General features: G+C 49.1%; 1 protein-coding gene across 2 annotated transcripts in view; it reads left to right on the top strand.

The window, feature by feature from the left end:
- Nucleotides 1-136, top strand: part of LOC126547738 (glyoxylate reductase/hydroxypyruvate reductase) — a 53,730-nt gene extending 53,594 nt beyond the window's left edge. For both annotated transcript variants that reach the window (XM_055063212.2, XM_055063213.2), the window contains one exon: nt 7-136. Coding sequence is in view for 1 of the 2 variants with exons in the window: in XM_055063213.2 (XP_054919188.1) it covers nt 7-47 (41 nt within the window). In the remaining variant the exon portion in view is untranslated. The remainder of the gene's footprint in view (nt 1-6) is intronic.
- Nucleotides 137-16,619: the final 16,483 nt, after the last annotated feature.

Consider the following 16,619-nt stretch of genomic DNA (forward strand, 5'->3'; position numbering starts at 1 on the left):
ACGCAGATCATTCTTGCTGCGACTATGGAGCAGAATACCTGTTGTAGTGTCACTACAGAGCACTTCCTGAATTTCTTAAATACGCATTCAACATCTGGAGTAATAAAACAATCTTTAGGATTATATATTCACCAAATATCTTCGGCCACAGTATTTTTCAACTGCTAAGGTTGGCAGGTCTGAACAGGGCTGCTATGGGTCTAATTAAGACATGAGCATGTGAGCACAGGGAATGCATTCTCGGTTGATGGCTTTCAGAGATGTTTTCTCTTTTGTGTGAAGTCTGCAACGCCTCGTTGGAGTGACGGGTGTCCTGTTTTGAGTTTTGTAGGACTATGCGACGTGGAGACATTGCTGTTGGGAAATGTATGCTTTTCCTTTGTATGTATCTGCCAGGTAATACAATGAATCTGAAGTCACTGAAAGGTATGACCATGAAAACAATCAAATGAGAAGTGTGGTACCATGAGCACGTCGAGCAGCGAAATATGTTCTGAACACAACTCAGGTGTGGATGTATACCTTTGGGCAGCTATGTAGGGTACATTATTTCTCAAGGACTTGGAACCTTTCACCGAAATACTGGTGGCAACTTGTGCAGGTTGCATTATCAACTACACTGACACGACCCGCCGTGGTTGCTTAGTGGTTGCTTAGTGGCTATGGTGTTGGGCTGCTAAGCACGAGGTCGTGGGATCGAATCCCAGCCACGGCAGCCGCATTTTGATGTAGGCGAAATGCGAAAATGCCCGTGTACCGTGTACTTAGATTTAGGTGCACGTCAAAGAGCCCCAGGGGGTCCAAATTAATCTGGAATCTTCCACTATGGTGTGCCTCATAATCAGATGGTGGTTTTGGCACGTATAACCCCATAATTTAATTTTTAACGCCGACATGATAGCCTCGGGAAGTATGCTGAAAGCTTGCTATGTGCGAGAGGTCTTGACTCTGCCTCATATTGACAGCTTGCGATTCATGCGTATCTGAATTATGAATTCGTGAGTATCAAAAAAAAAAAATGACATGCTCATGCTTTCTGCTTTTGGTGCAACTTACTGTAAAGAAGTGTTTTCTTCTAAAAATAAACCACACAACTAAGCGTAACTGTCGTGCAAAAAAATTAATCCAATCAAGTCAGAAGCGCATTTTTCTGTACTTTTGGGGATAATTTTTGTTGCGTATGGTCCAAATTATAGTCACAGAAGTAATTTCACGGACACTGCAGTGTAATTCACTTCAGAAAGAATTGTCAAAACAGTTTGTTTTACGCGGTATTTCTTTGATTCTTTAATATTTAGTAATCCGGCCTGTGCGCCATGTTCATGTTCTTGCGTCAAAACTTCGCCACACGGGGTTTCGGCGCTGTTAAGCCTCATGACTGTTTCCGATTTTTATTTCTAAACCTCAACCGCTTCGCACCAGGCCGCGGTGCCTTAGTGGCTATGGCGTTCTGCTGGTGAGCTCGAGGTCGCGGATTTGATTCTCGACGGCGGCGGTTGCATTCTGATTGGAACGTAATGGAAAAGCTCCTGTGTACTTCGATTTGGGCACACGTTAAGAAAACCAAAGTCGTCAAAATTAATCCCGAGTTCTCGACCATATGGTGTCACTTGCACCCTGTTTGTTGGTCTATGGCATTAAAGGAGACAAACGTAAAAACTATACATTATAAGTTGTATTAGCTCAACGCAGCTTTCCTCCCCTCCCCTCCCTCTATCTTTCTTTTCCCTCTAGCCAACCAGACGCATTTATGGTTAACATCTTTGCCTTCTCTCTTTATTTCCTCCGTCTCCTCTCTACAATAAAGAAAATAAAGGTTCCTGCATCCGCACGCCGTGACGTCACGGCTTTTGAGGGCGTCTGCTCGAGCCTATATATATATATATATATATATATATATATATATATATATATATATATATATATATATATATATATATATATATATATATATATATATATATATATAGGGTGTCCCAGTTAACGTGGACCAAGATTTGAAAAATACCCAAGAGCTCTAGAGAAATCGTACTGATTGCGTAGTAGCCGTAGTCTTATGTACTTACGGCCAGCATATTTTACATCACGAAGTATTACTTTTAATTAGTGAACTTTTTAATTATTGCTTGAATCGCAAACATATCAATTACAAAGTTGTAGGGCACCTTAAATAACCTCCAAATCAAGCATTTATTTCGTGCTGAAGTGGTCCTGGTTCTTTCGAAGAAAAAAAAAAAAGCCCGCGAAATACGATATAGGTGCGCACTCATACGCCGCTACTCAAGCGCATACAAGCAACCATTGAAAAATATACGCCTGCATTCTCTTATCGCCGCATCGTACAAGGCTCCGCAACGCGTATCAATGCGTCAGCGGCGTGTTCTCTTGGTCCCGTGGCTATCACATAGCGTGAAGCCCTGTATCGAGCTGCCGCAGCTAGTAAAGCCGTGTATCCGTGGCTATTGTTGTGCCATACTACGAGCACCACGAGGCGACGGGAGCGGCCATACTACGTGCACCACGTGGCTTCCACGAGGCGACGGGAGCTCCCACTTCTCTGGGACGAATCAAGAATTCGACATGGGAGGCGACTTCAAGAAGCGCCCAGCCATCTTCCGGCGGGTGATGTCATCACCCTGCCCCGCATGGTTGCTGCCGACGAGGGGTCGCCTAAGGGACTTAAGCAGGGTGTCTACTAACCGGGAAAATCGGGAATTCTCAAGGATTTTGAGTAGTCTGGAAAAACTCGGGGAAAACTCGGGGAATTTGTGCCTCTATCAGGGAAAATTAGCTGCAATTTCATTGAAAGGGTCGAAAGTCGCGGTAATGCTCGCTCGAGTAGAAATGGTAATGAATAGTCTTTGACGTCCAGTCGTCGGCTGGAGGAGTTGCCAAAGTACAGTCAACGACCGACTATCCGGATTCCCGATAATTCAGACGGCTTCGCGGCACCACCAGTACCCCATAGAGTCAATGTATCGGAACGTCTGAAATTCCGGACGCAAAACTCTTCACCATCCGATTTTCGGGACGTTTTGCCGTGACCGCAGGTCCGAAACGGCATTAATAAAAACCACCACTGCTGCCATTTTGATTACCTCGCCGCCTCAAACGCGCGCTCGCACGCAGATCCACTGGCAGCCGTAGCCACCACTGCGGCAACGCTAGGCCTAGCTGTTTCGACGTTCGCTATGAAGGTTCTTGCCCTTGGGTGCCGTGTTTTTTATTGAAAGAATTCGCTGCTGTCAGCAATGGCACGGACTCTGCCTTTGCGGTCCTCGCGATTGGCTTAGAAGCGTGGATAGCACGTTGCGTTGCATAATGCCGGTTCCCGAAAGTCAGCTTCGCCTCCGTAGAGAAATGTCACTTTGGTGAAGCATACGGAAAAGTATTGCAGTGAAGCATAACAAGCGTGGGAAGGGGCTACTGCCACGGGATACAGTATGCATTCCTTATATAATTATACACGCGTGTACCCGGTATTTCCTCTCACAGTACGAGCACCGATATGCCTAATACGTGTAGCGACAAGCCTTCAGAGCGTTTTCGAATGTGCCTGTGGCGGTTTGAGCCCTTAAGGGCAATAAATGACATGCATTTATTTTTTTAGAACTGGCCAATTTTTCGGACGTTTTCGCGGCCCCTAAGGAGGTCAAAAACTCGGACGTGGACTGTGGAACTGACCAAGAAGATGCTTCAAAATGGTCCGTGGGGCGAACGAGGGGCGGAAGGAGTACAAGAACAGAAAGGACCAATGCATTGAGGAATGAATGGGAAAGGAAGCGTGCTGCCGCCATTTTGAAGGAGCTTGAGCTCAAAAAACAGTGTTGGCTGATGCAGAGATGCAAGTGTCCCTCATCCAAACCAAAACAAACTCTTTGAAGTAGTGAAACACAACACTGAGGCGTCGTGCGCGGGCTGAGAGTATGTCAAGACAGTTGAGGTTGACTTACGAGCTGTTGCGAGAGAATGTCAGTTGTGACACAGTTCGGGCCTCATACCACTGAGCTTGCTATCACTTGATAGAAATGGCTCATATTCGAAAATATTTGCTTTTGTTTGCATCTCCTTTTTTATTCGTACTTGAGAATGTCCGACTCGATTTGCAATTTTTTTCAAATACATTTTATTTGCTGTGCACTTTACTAACCCCTCCCTTCTATTCTCTTTTTGAATAACATAAACTCTACTCCTTAGTATTCAAATTGGATTAAGTCGTTTTTTAATTTTTTTCATATGCTTACTAGATAGTAACAGCATCGGGCGATATGGTTTCAGCTCGTCTTGACATAAAACATAGTTCTGCATCACTCAGGGAATTTTGCAAAGGCACTCGGGGAAAACCTGGAAAACTCAGGGAATTTGGAAATGTCAACTTGGTAGACACCCTGTTAAGGGAGAACCGGTCTATTTTGAGAGGAGAGAGTCGCTTCCAGCCTCCCAGTCGCTCTGATGTGCTCTTACTGCTACCTGTACGCTATCATCCACTATCTGTAAATATTGTATAAAGTTTTTTCGTTTCTTCTTCGTCTACGGTACGAGTCCGTCTATCGTCCTCCACCCCGAAGTTGCAAGAGTGGATGGCGAGCTGTGGGATTCGAAGCCAGATAATGCCCGTTACACCGCTCAACGACAGCCACGAGGACCACCGGCGTCTGGTACTTTGGAGGGGGTGAGTGCCCGACGTTTGCCTTTCGCATCGCCAGACCTTTGTCGCACACGTAAATGCTAAGAACCATTGCTCAAGTATTCTGAAAGGGTTGTAGTGGTTTTGTCCTAGTTCGCTTCAGGCCTTGCATAGATTTGCGGCTTCGGAAACAAAGGTAATTTAGAGGCAAAACCGGAGACGATGGAGATCACGATGGAGAAGCTCAGGATACAGGACCTTCTTGATGTTTGTCAGGAGATGGGCATTTCGGTTGCCACGGCAAGGCGAAAGAAAGCCATTCTGGACGTTATGAGGGCACAAGAGGTAACTGAGGAGGAAGTTGAAGAGGTTTGGGGAGAAATTCTTGAGAGGTGAAGCGAGAAAAAAATGCGCGACGAGGCAGAAGAAAAGGCGCGAAGAGGCAGAGGAGCAGAAAGGGCGCGACGAGGCAGAGCAGAAAAAGCACGAGGAGGCAGAGGTGAGGAAAAGGCGCGAGGAGGCAGGCGAGAGAAAAAGGCGCGAAGAGCGAGATTATGCTCTCAAAATGAGAGAACTAGAAATAGAGCAAATTCGAATCAGCTTGGCGCGTTCAAGTCCCCTTTCCGCTGGAGACGATACGCCTAAACTGAGAATACAGGGCCTGATGCTACCGTACAGGATAGGCGGTGATATCGCACTTTTTCTGGTGAATTTCGAACGTACGTGTGAAGGCTGGACGAAAGCATTTGGTCTCAAAAACTCGTTTCAGTTGTCCCAAAAGAGGCCGCGGAAGTTCGCGCACCCTTGTCTAAAGAAGACCTCTCTGCCGAAATGCCTCTCTGCCGAGGCATTTCGACAGCGGTTTAGACAGGCAAAAAGGGGCAGCGAGTTGCACACTGAGTTCGTGTACGAGTTAGTCTAACTTAAAAGAGTGGCTAAAAAGTGCAAAAGTGTATGGCAACGACGACAAGGTGCTTGAATGCATAGCACAGGAGCAGTTTTGTCGAGTTCTTCCAGAGGAAGTTAGACTTTGGCTGCAGGACAGGCTCCCAGAGGTAGACCTAGAGAAGGCAGCGCAGCTCGCGGTGAAATATTACACGCGTTGAAACTTCCAAGGAAAACCGATTCAGGAAGATAGGCTAGAAACAAAGGGCTATTCTGTAAAGCGGTTTTCCTCTCACAACCCAGTTTTGCCAAATAAGAAATCATCGATGAGCGACAAGTTCAGCAAGGGAGTATCAACTAAGGCTGAGGTGGCGAGGGAAGGGCTAGCAGAGACAGCCCAGTCGGCTGGGGCCGCTAAAGCTAAGGCATACGCAGAGCGCGCGTTCGAGGCCCGGAGACCAATTATCTGCTTCCGTTGCAACAAGGAAGGCCATATTTCCTTAAATTGCAAGGAGCAAATCACGTTCGCCAGCATTAGCCATTCGGACGAAAATCTGAGGCTGCTCGAGCCATATATCCAGAAGGTCGTGGTAAACAGGAACATGTGCCGGGCACTTCGCGATTCCGCCACCACCATGGATGTTACTCATGCGTCCTGTGTTTTTCCCGGAGACTATATAGGGGAATGCGCCTGGATCAGACAAGTCGCAGAAGAGCGGAGCACGTGCTTGCCATTTCCCAGGGCAACCCTCGAGGGCGCGTTTGGAAGGTTGCAAAAGGAGGCAGCCGTGAGTCCAAGTTTACCCGAAGACTTTTCATATCTTTTTTCAAACAAATCTGAGCAGCTTTTAGAAAAGGAGGGCCGGTCGTTCTCTGCCAGTGTCTCGTGCATGGCATTAACGCGATCGCGGTCGCGCGCCCTCTCAAAGAAACCTGAAAGCTCGCCTTCAAACGAGTAAATTACCGACAATGTAACGTCCTCATAGCGGCTGTCTAGGCCGGGAGATACGGCTGATGGAAAGCAGATGACTCAGACTGGTGATGGATCAATTACCGGATCAGTGACAGTGAGTGAGGAGCCTTTCGAGACTCGGGAAAATGGGGCGCCTAGGGCTGAAGTGGAAGGTTCACTGCTTAGTCCCGCATCCTTTTGCTGGGAGCCGCTTATTAGGGTTGAACGAAAGGCGCTTATCGTGGCACAGAAAAGTGACCCTTCGCTAACTGGGCTGCATGCTAATGTAAATGAAGGAGTGGCCCGAACGAAATGTAGAACGAGATGTTAACATCTCGTTCTACACTATAATAGGCCAGGTCTCAAGTACCGGAAATATCAGGATTTTAAGGGTCGGACATACAACCAACTACTCGTGCCAGAAAAGTACAGACCACAGCTTTTAGAGTTAGCACATGGGAATGTTTGGGCGGGTCACTTCGGTATCCAGAAGACAAAGGCTAGGCTAGCGCAATATTTATATCGGCCAGGATGCTGGAAAGAGGTTGCAACACTTGTTCGGTCATGCGACGCATGTCAGCAAGTTGGTGAACCTAATGACAAGTGACAGAATTTTACTCGGAGCGAGACAGGGCAAAATATAAATTTTCTTCGATGGCCTCAGCTGTGTCTTGCCTGGCCAAATGGCTTAAGAATAGCTTCGCAATATATTCTTTAGCTGTTTATTCTCTTTGAATGTGTCTTCCTTGAGAGCACTATTTGTGGAGGTCTGTATGCCGGGCTCTTTATCGTGTGCGTGTTTCGTGTTCAGTACAATAACCGTAATGGTGCTGTTAGAGCACCATTGGAGCGTTTGAGGGGGTTAGAGCGTTTGTTTTCATGGAGTTTGGTCTGGCGTTGTGGAGAGCATTGGGAGGGTGCTCACTTTCACCGAAGTGATTGGCGTTGATTTTCGGTCACTCCGTGAGCTTTCTCAGATCCAAGCAAAGACCAACGGATGAAAGAGCGGCAAAGCCATTTCCTTGCCCCCATCAAGGATGTCACTCAATCAGCACATCGCATACGTCGAGCCGCGTCGAACAGCTCGACGTCTGGATGTATTATCTGGCGGTGGGGGGGCTGTTGTGCCGTACTACGAGCACCACGCGGCAACCACGAGGCGACGGGAGCGGCCATGCTACATGCACCACGTGGCTACCACGAGGCGACGGATGCTCCGACTTCTCCTCGACGAATCAAGAATTCGACGCGGGCGGTGTCACCACCCTGCCCCGCCTGGTTCCTGCCAGCGAGAACTCGCCCAAACTGGTTCCTGCCTACGAGGGGTCGCCAAAGGGATTTAAGGGAGAATCGGCCCATTGTGAGAGGAGAGAGTCGCTTCCAGCCGCCCAGTCGGTCTGATGCGCTCTTACTGCTACTGTACGCTATCATCCACTATCTGTAAATTTCTTTTTCGTCTACAGAACGAGTCCGGCTATCGTCCTTCACCCCGAAGTCACAACACTATTCGCTTGGGAGCGCTTGAGTAGCGGCGTGCGAGCGCGTATCTATTTCGTATTTTGGATGTATCGCGCGCTTTTGTTTTTTCTCGGAAAAACCAACGAGGCAAAGCTGAGCACTAAACAAATGCTTGATTCGGAGGTTATTTGAGGGGCCCTACAACTTTGTAATTGATATGTTTGCGATTCAAGCAATAATTAAGAAGTTCACTAATTAAAAGTAATTAAGTAATACTTCGTGATGAAAAAAATACTGGCCGTAAGTACATATGACTACGACTACTATGCAGTCGGTACGATTTCTCTAGAGCTCTTGGGTATCTTGACAATCTTGTCCAAGTTAGCTGGGACACCCTGTATATATGGGCAAAGATGGACTACATTGTATTCTAAAGGAGCCAAAGGCTGAGCTTATACTGACCCACAACGACCCAAATACGAAAAAAAAAATATACTGAGATCTGTGACGTCACAAGGACGTACCGGTGCTGAGGTAAAGGCGCGAGATTCAGTCAAATTTTACCTTCATTTTACCCTCCAACGTACAACGAATTGCCGCTAAGTTAAACGAAAATAGAATTGTGGAAAATGCTTTATCAATTTAAACTGATTTAGTGTTTCTTTTGATGTCTCTTTAAACACCATAAGTTGTGATTTTCTTTTCGATAACTGCACCAAACTTCGTGTGTATTGTTACAAATATGAACCACATATTCCCCACTGTCGCACAATATCTTGCTCGTATAGACTTGTCGATTAGTCGCTTTCTTCTTTTTATTGTTATTACCCGTCATGGTGGCTTAATTATATAGTGGCTGTGGCGTTGCGCGGCTAAGCACGAGGTCCCGGGATGAAATTCCGGCCAGTGTTCGCATTTGAGTGCGAATTGCAAAAACGTCCGTGTACTTAGACTTAGGTGCACGTTGTTGTGCCATTACCACCAGCTCGGATTCCGAATCTACAAGATGCAGAATTTATCCTGCGAACGCCCTTTGGACAAACCCGGGGCTGCGCCGAAAGGCACAGCGCCCGAATTCTCCTTGGACAAGTCAAGATGCTGATCCGTTAAGCAGCGGAGTCCTGAGGAGAAGCATCGGCAAGCGACATGTCCAAACGTGCAACAATGTGCCAGACAGCCCGGCGCCGTATTTCCTTTTGCCTGTAAGTCGCCGCGCGCGGCAACTTTGAACCGGGTGGCCAGCGCGGTCGCTGGTTGGACCTCTCGGACGACCGTCGAGTGCTGGCTTTGTATTGAGCCGTTTGAGTGACAATGGTTTCTCGGGGCATTTTATTATAGCCCCGACGCCGCCGCCTGGAAAACCGGATCCGCCGACCCACCGGGAGCTGAGTGCCGCTCTCGAGTGGAGTGAGATGTGTCACGCGTTGCAGTCTCGCCGCACGTCGCCGTGCGGGAACAGTCGTGTTTGCTGTGAGCTCTTGGCCCCCGTGCCGATCCGATCTTGTCCTGTATCATGACCTGTATATAGTGTATAAAGTCCCTTTCGTTATTCTCACCGACGCCTGACTCGGAGTCTTCGCTACCAACGCTCTGTCACGAAACGGGTGACGAGCGCTACGGGACCACCTCAAAGTCGTAACGGATGGCAGCTACGGGATTGACCGGCATCGGCTACCTCGGCGCGGTGAGTGCCTGAAGTTTACTTCAAACACCAGACTTTCTCTGACACAGGTTATAGTAGCTTAGGGAAGGATTTGGTGTTGCATTGTGTTAACCTTGTGTGTTTCAAGCCTAGTAAGAGTGTTTTGAAAACCAGGGGATGCTGAGGGGGTAAACAGGGCAGTGTGTGAAATACTTGCGGATGTCTTACTAGTAGCGTTATAGTAGCGTACGGCAGGTATATTCAAAAAGGGTAAACAGCAGGAGGACAGTGTGAACGATAGAGAAGTACAAGTTCAAGGAACTTCTCCGAATTTGTGAGGAGTTGGGCATTGAGTTGGGCTCAACCAAAAGAAAGAATGCGATCCTTGAGGTCATGAGGACTGGGGACGTAACGGCTGAGGAAGCCGAAGAGGCCTGGGCGGATATCAATGAACGTCGGGAAAGGGAGGAAAGGAGAGAAAAGGAACGTCGCGAGGAGAAAAGGGAGGAAAGGAGAGAAGAGGAACGTCGCGAGGAGGAAAAGGAGGAAAGGAGAGAAAAGGAACGTTGCGAGGAAAGGAGAGAGAAGGATAGTCGTGAGCACGAGCTTAAAATGAAAGAGTTGGAGACCCGAAATAGCGCGCCGGAGCCTAGTCTCACTTCTAACGTTCCAAGAATACGCGATCAACTTCAACCCTTTGTCGTCGGAGAGGATATGGCCAAATACCTCGTGAAATTTGAGCACGTGTGCGAACGGAATAGTATTGAGCGATCCCTCTGGGCACAGAATGCTTCCTGGGCACAGAATGCTTCCTCTGGGCCTTGCTTCCTGGGGAGGCATCGGACGTAATAACTTGCTTATCGAAAGAGGCGTTTGAGAGCTACAGTGATGTGAAGGAAGCGCTACTGCGGAAGTACAAATTGTCGCCCGAAGCTTTCCGGCAGAGGTTCAGGTATGCAAAAAAGGGCAGGGAGTCGAATGTTGACTTCGCGTTTCGTCTAAAAGCCGACCTGGTGGAATGGCTGAAGGGCGAAGAGGTTTACGACGACCGCGACAAAATCGTCGAATGCATCGCGTTGGAGCAGTTCTACCGTTGCATTGATGAGGAGGTCAGGCTCTGGCTGCAAGATAGGCTAAAGGAGGTTAAGCTAAACAAGGCAGCAGAGTTAGCGGAAGGGTATTACACCCGCCGCAGCTTGCACAGCAAGGCAGTGCGCGTAGAAAAAGCAGATAGGAGAGATGGGTTTTCCGGGAAGCCCGACGAACGGAAGCAAATCACGCGTCGCGAGTTTCGGAAAGACGAGTCCCTTACCAAAGAAACTGTAAGGGAAGGACAGAATGCATCTCAGAATGCTAACGATGGTCCCAAGCAGCGAAACGATACGACGCGTTCTTTTGAAAAACGGAAGCCGTTAACTTGCTAATTGCAAAAAGCAAGGGCACATCGCGGCGAGCTGCCCAGAGAAAATTGCTTTTGCAACAATACAGGAAACTAACAAAAACATACGACTATTGGAGCCATATATGCGGGAAATTAAGGTAAACGGCAAGAAGTGCCGAGCACTTCGGGACTCTGCAGCAACTATGGACGTTGTCCACCCGTCTTTCGTCTCCTCGAATGATTTTACGGGAGAGTGCGCTTGGATACGGCGAGTGGTCAAGGAGGAGAGTGTCTGTTTACCGATCGCAACGGTTATCATTGAAGGAGAGTTGGGGAAACTTAACACAGAAGCCGCTGTGTCTGCCGCCCTCCCGGAGCACTTTCCCTACCTCTTCTCAAATAGCTCGGAGCAGCTGCTGAAGGATCAGGGCAAATCATTCTTTGCCGACGTGGCGTACATGGCCCTCACGCGATCCAAAGCGCGCCAGCTGTCGAGGGAACTTGACTTTGAGTCGGTGAGCGAACAGCGGTGCGGCACACGGACTGATCACGGTAACTTGAGTGGCGAGCAGGCACGGGAGAGGCAGAGCTCGGAGGCTGGCCTGGTCGAGCGTGTCCTGGAAGCGACTGGGAGTGACGCGTACAGTGCAAGCCACGATATGGAAACGACGCCGCAGTTAGGCGACGCAGGCTCCACACTCGCTCCGGTTTCCGCCAGCTGGCAGGAGCTGGCTGCAGTTGAAAGGGAAACTCTGATTCGCGAGCAAAAGGAAGACTGTTCAATAGCCGATCTGATGAAGAGCGTCAAACTGGGAGTGAAAAAAAAGAGGGTTTCATTTTACGAGGAATCTGGCTTATTGTACCGCCGCTACACGGATAAGCAGGGTCGCAAATATGAGCAGCTTCTGATTCCTCGAAATTATCGACGACAGTTACTGGAACTCGCGCACGAAAATGCGTGGGCAGGGCACCTTGGCTTAAATAAGACCAAGGCTAGAATGGCTCAGGAGTTTTATTGGCCGTATTGTTGGAAGGATGTCGAACAATTCGTGCGCTCTTGCGACACCTGCCAGAGAATCGGCAAATCCACTGACAAGTGGAAGGCACCGATGAAGTTGGTGCCAGTCTTATCCGAACCTTTTCGGCGACTAGTAATCGATATTGTAGGCCCTCTGCCAGAATCAACGAACGGTTGTAGGTATGTTCTGACCGCCCTGTGTGTCGCGACCAAGTTCCCCGAGGCAGTACCTCTTAAGGAGCTAAATTCCTCCCAGGTCGTGGACGCTCTGCTCTCAATGTTCGCACGCGTCGGGTTCCCTTCCGAGATTCAGTGCGACAATGGCAGCGTCTTCACCAGCTGCCTAACTTCTACTTTTTTGGAAAGATGCGGCATTAAAGTAGTGCACAGTTCCATCCATCGCCCGCAATCTAACCCAGTAGAGCGGATGCACTCGGTGCTGAAGCGAATATTGAGAGCCCTGTGCTTTGAACGTCACTGTGACTGGGAGGCCTGCAGTCCCGCCGCTATGTTCGCCTTGAGATCGGCTCCCCATGAGAGCACCGGCTTTAGCCCCGCGGAGCTTGTATATGGCCGGAGCCTAAGAACGCCGTTGCGCATGCTGCGAGAGTCTTGGGAAGGCAGTGACGACGACCCAAATGTCTCGTACGTCCTCGACCTCCTCCAGAGGCTCGGTAAAACCAAAGATATTGTAGAGAGCCACATGAAGGCGGCGAAGACCTTGTCAAAGGAATACTACGACAAGTCAGCAAAAAAGCGCACCTTCGAAGAAGGTAGCCAAGTGATGTTGCTGCGACCGTCCAAAAAAAACAAGCTCGAGGTTCATTGGGAGGGGCCCGCAAAGGTTGTAACTAAGCTTTCCGATACCAACTACGAAGTTAAATTCGGGAGACGGCCCAACAAAATTTACCACAGCAACTTGATGAAACCCTACATTCAGCGTCGCGCGATTATAAGCATGACGATAAATGCTGACGATGAGGAAGGGGCCGAAATCCTGACGACGGCTGATATGAAGGTATGTGGTTTAGAGCTAATGGTGGAACAGCTGACGTTGGAAGCACGTCTAAGTGCCGCCCAAAAGGAGGATATACAGGGAATCGTTTCAGAGTTTAGGGAGGTTTTTTCGAACCGTCCCGGAAGAACAACGGTCCTAGAGCACGACATCGAGTTAACCTCTGAGCAACCGATCCGCAGTAAACCGTACCGTTGTTCGCCCGTGCAGAAAAAAATCATGGCTGAGGAGATTCAGCGCATGCGTGACTTGGGGGTTATAGTACCAAGTGAGAGCGACTACACGTCCCCCTTGATACTAGTCCAGGCTCCAGGAAAAGATCCGAGGCCATGTGTCGATTATCGGCGTGTGAACGCGATAACCCGAGATCAGACATATCCGATACCGAACCTGGAAGAAAGGGTAGAGACAGTGTCGAAGTCAAATTATATATCTACCCTGGACCTCGTGCGAGGCTATTGGCAAGTACCCCTTACGGAACGGGCTAGCCGCTATGCCACCTTCGTTTCCCCGCTTGGAACATTCCGCCCACTCATGTTGAGCTTCGGCCTCAAAAACGCGCCGTATTGTTTCTCTAGCCTGATGGACAGAGTGCTTCATGGTTTAGGCGAGTTCGCATTGCCGTACCTCGATGATGTTGCCATATTTTCGGACACTTGAGAATCACATCTGGAGCACTTGCGATTCGTGTTGAGCCGGTTGAAAGAGACAGGTCTTCTGTGAAACCAGCTAAATGTCACCTAGGTTGCGGTGAAGTGACTTATTTGGGCCATGTGGTGGGGCGCGGCCGGCGTAGACCGTCCGACATCAAGGTAGCTGCTATTTTGAACTATCCCCGGCCAACCACGAAGACGGATATACGGGCCTTTTTAGGTTTAGCTGGATATTACCAACACTATGTGAGAGACTACTCTGACCTTGCCAGCCCGCTAACCGACGCGCTTCGGAAGTCGGAGCCCGTTAAGGTGACGTGGGACTCAAAGAAAGAAAATGCGTTCCAAATGCTGAAGCGAGCATTGAGCCATAAGCCGGTTCTGACGGCACCAGACTTTTCGAAAGGTTTCATCATTCAATGCGACGCGAGCGATCGCGGCATGGGAGCGGTACTATGCGAAGAAGATGCTAGTGGTCACGAACGACCAATTTTGTATTTAAGTCGCAAACTAAGTTGTAGAGAAGAGGCATACAGTACCACTGAGAAAGAGTGCGCCTGCGTTGTGTGGGCCGTTCAGAAGCTGGCTTGTTATGTCTCCGGTTCTAAGTTTGTTGTGGAAACAGACCATTGCCCTCTAACTTGGTTAAGTAGCATGTCCTCTAAAAGCGGCCGTTGGCTGAGATGGAGCATGACCCTACAGCAGCACAGCCTCGTTGTCCGTTATAAGAAGGGAAGGTTGAACGCGAACGCAGATGCTCTAAGTCGTGCATTCTAGGCCTCGCTTCTTTCAGTGGCCTACTCGTTACTTACCTTCTCTTGCTTCGCGACGACCTGTCCTGTTCACAGGGAGATCGGGGGAAAAATTGAATGACCTCATTTACTTCCTCAGTAGTATGTTTTCGGTCCAAGTGATTTCAGGGGGACCATTCTATTTGTCATTATTATTGCTGATTATTAATTGTTCCTGATATTTTGGTGTGTTGTTAATATGAAAACTGGTTGTTTGAGCCTTGTGTACCAGATCGTACACCTGCCTCTTGTTGCAGCGGGAGCAAAAAGGGGGATAGCAATTTAGTTAGGTTGATTTGGATTATGGCCTTGTCTGGTGTTTGACGGGAGACAGAGGGCACTTGTTCGTGTTGGGTGTTGCCTTTTGCCGGTCGGTTTTGCAAGCTGCAGAACAACTAACCATGACCAGTGGCGAGAAGCAAGGGCTTCGGAACGACCTGAGCGGAGCTGGTCGAGGTGCCGTGGCGACAACGCGGTGAGCAGAGCTCCTGTCCTTATGAGTGGGACCTCGGCATGTGAAGTTACCTGGCGTCCGGACACTGGCCGTGAACTTGGACGAGCCTGACGAACGTGCGCGCATGGCATCCGAGCCACGTGGAGGCAGCTCGTCTTCCCGGCGCCTTATCTGATGGCGGGGATGCTGTTATGCCATTACCACCAGCCCGGATTCCGAATCTACAAGATGCAGAATTTATCCTGCGAACGCCCTTTGGACAAACCCGGGGCTGCGCCGAAAGGCACAGCGCCCTAATTCTCCCTGGACAAGTCAAGATGCTGATCCGTCAAGCAGCGGCGTCCTGAGGAGAAGCATCGGCGAGCGACATGTCCAAAACGTGCAACAATGCGCCAGACAGCTCGGCGCCGTATTTCCTTTTGCCTGGAAGTCACCGCGCGCGGCAACTTTGAACCGGGTGGCCAGCGCGGTCGCTGGTTGGACCTCTCGGACGACCGTCGAGTGCTGGCTTTGTATTGGGCCGTTTGAGTGACAATGGTTTCTCGGGGCATTATAAGCCCCGACGCCGCCGCCTGGAAAACTGGATCCGCCGACCCACCGGGAGCTGAGTGCCGCTCTCGAGTGGAGGGAGATGTGTCACGCGTTGCAGTCTCGCCGGACGTCGCCGTGCGGGAACAGTCGTGTTTGCTGTGAGCTCTCGGCCCCCGTGCCGATCCGATCTTGTCCTGTATAATGACCTGTATATAGTGTATAAAGTCCCTTTCGTTATTCTCACCGACGCCTGACTCGGAGTCCTCGCTACCAACGCTCTCTCACGAAACGGGTGACGAGCGCTACGGGACCACCTCAAAGTCGTAACAACGTTAAAGAACCCCAGGGTGGTCCAAATTTCCGGAGTCCCCCACTACGGCGTACCTCATAATCAGATCGTGGTTCAGGCACGTGAAACCCTACAAACTTCTTTCTTCTTTTTTTTTTACGGCGTGCTTCATAATGGGATCGTGGTTCTGGCAAGTAAAACACCAGAATTTCTTGTCTTATTAGTATATTAGAAAGCTTGTTCAAGCGAGCATTTGTCACGCGCCACTACGCAGCCACCACTTTCTTTATTCATTAGTATCGCAAGTTGATATTTTTGAAAAAGTGAATCGCACCTTCGCGTGGCAACACTGCTTCAGAAGCGGCACAAGCGAGGAGGCCGACTGGGTCGCATGACTGAAGCAAAGGTTGTTTGAAAAACTGGAGAAATCCGTTTATGACGTCCTACCTTTGTCCAGCATTCACAGTAAGGCAAACAGAAGAAAGAATATTGTTTCGAGCCCGGTTTGAATCGCGCAGCAAGCAACGAGAGGTGGGCCAAGGAAACGCAACACACACACACACAAAACACAACACACACAACACAACACACACAACACACACACACACACACACACACACACCTTTAAAAAAATAAACAGCTTTTACAAAAACCGCTTTCGAAGGAAAAGTATATAAATTTTAAAAGTACTGACGAGAGAATGGATATAAAATTTGTGCAAGTAAGTTTACCGACAACTGCAAGTGCGAGTACGTTGATGAATATGAGGAATTGGATATTTTAACGGGGCATTTCAATGTACTACGTGAACCTACACGAAGGAAGTGCACTATATTTAGGTTCCGCACTACGGACCTTCTTGTAGCATGCACATATATGCGCCCATACACTAGTGGCAATGATACGGTATTTGCACTTGTGAA

This window comes from Dermacentor andersoni, chromosome 1 (genome assembly GCF_023375885.2).
Source record: "Dermacentor andersoni chromosome 1, qqDerAnde1_hic_scaffold, whole genome shotgun sequence".
In the NCBI taxonomy this organism is placed as follows: Eukaryota; Metazoa; Arthropoda; class Arachnida; order Ixodida; family Ixodidae; genus Dermacentor; species Dermacentor andersoni.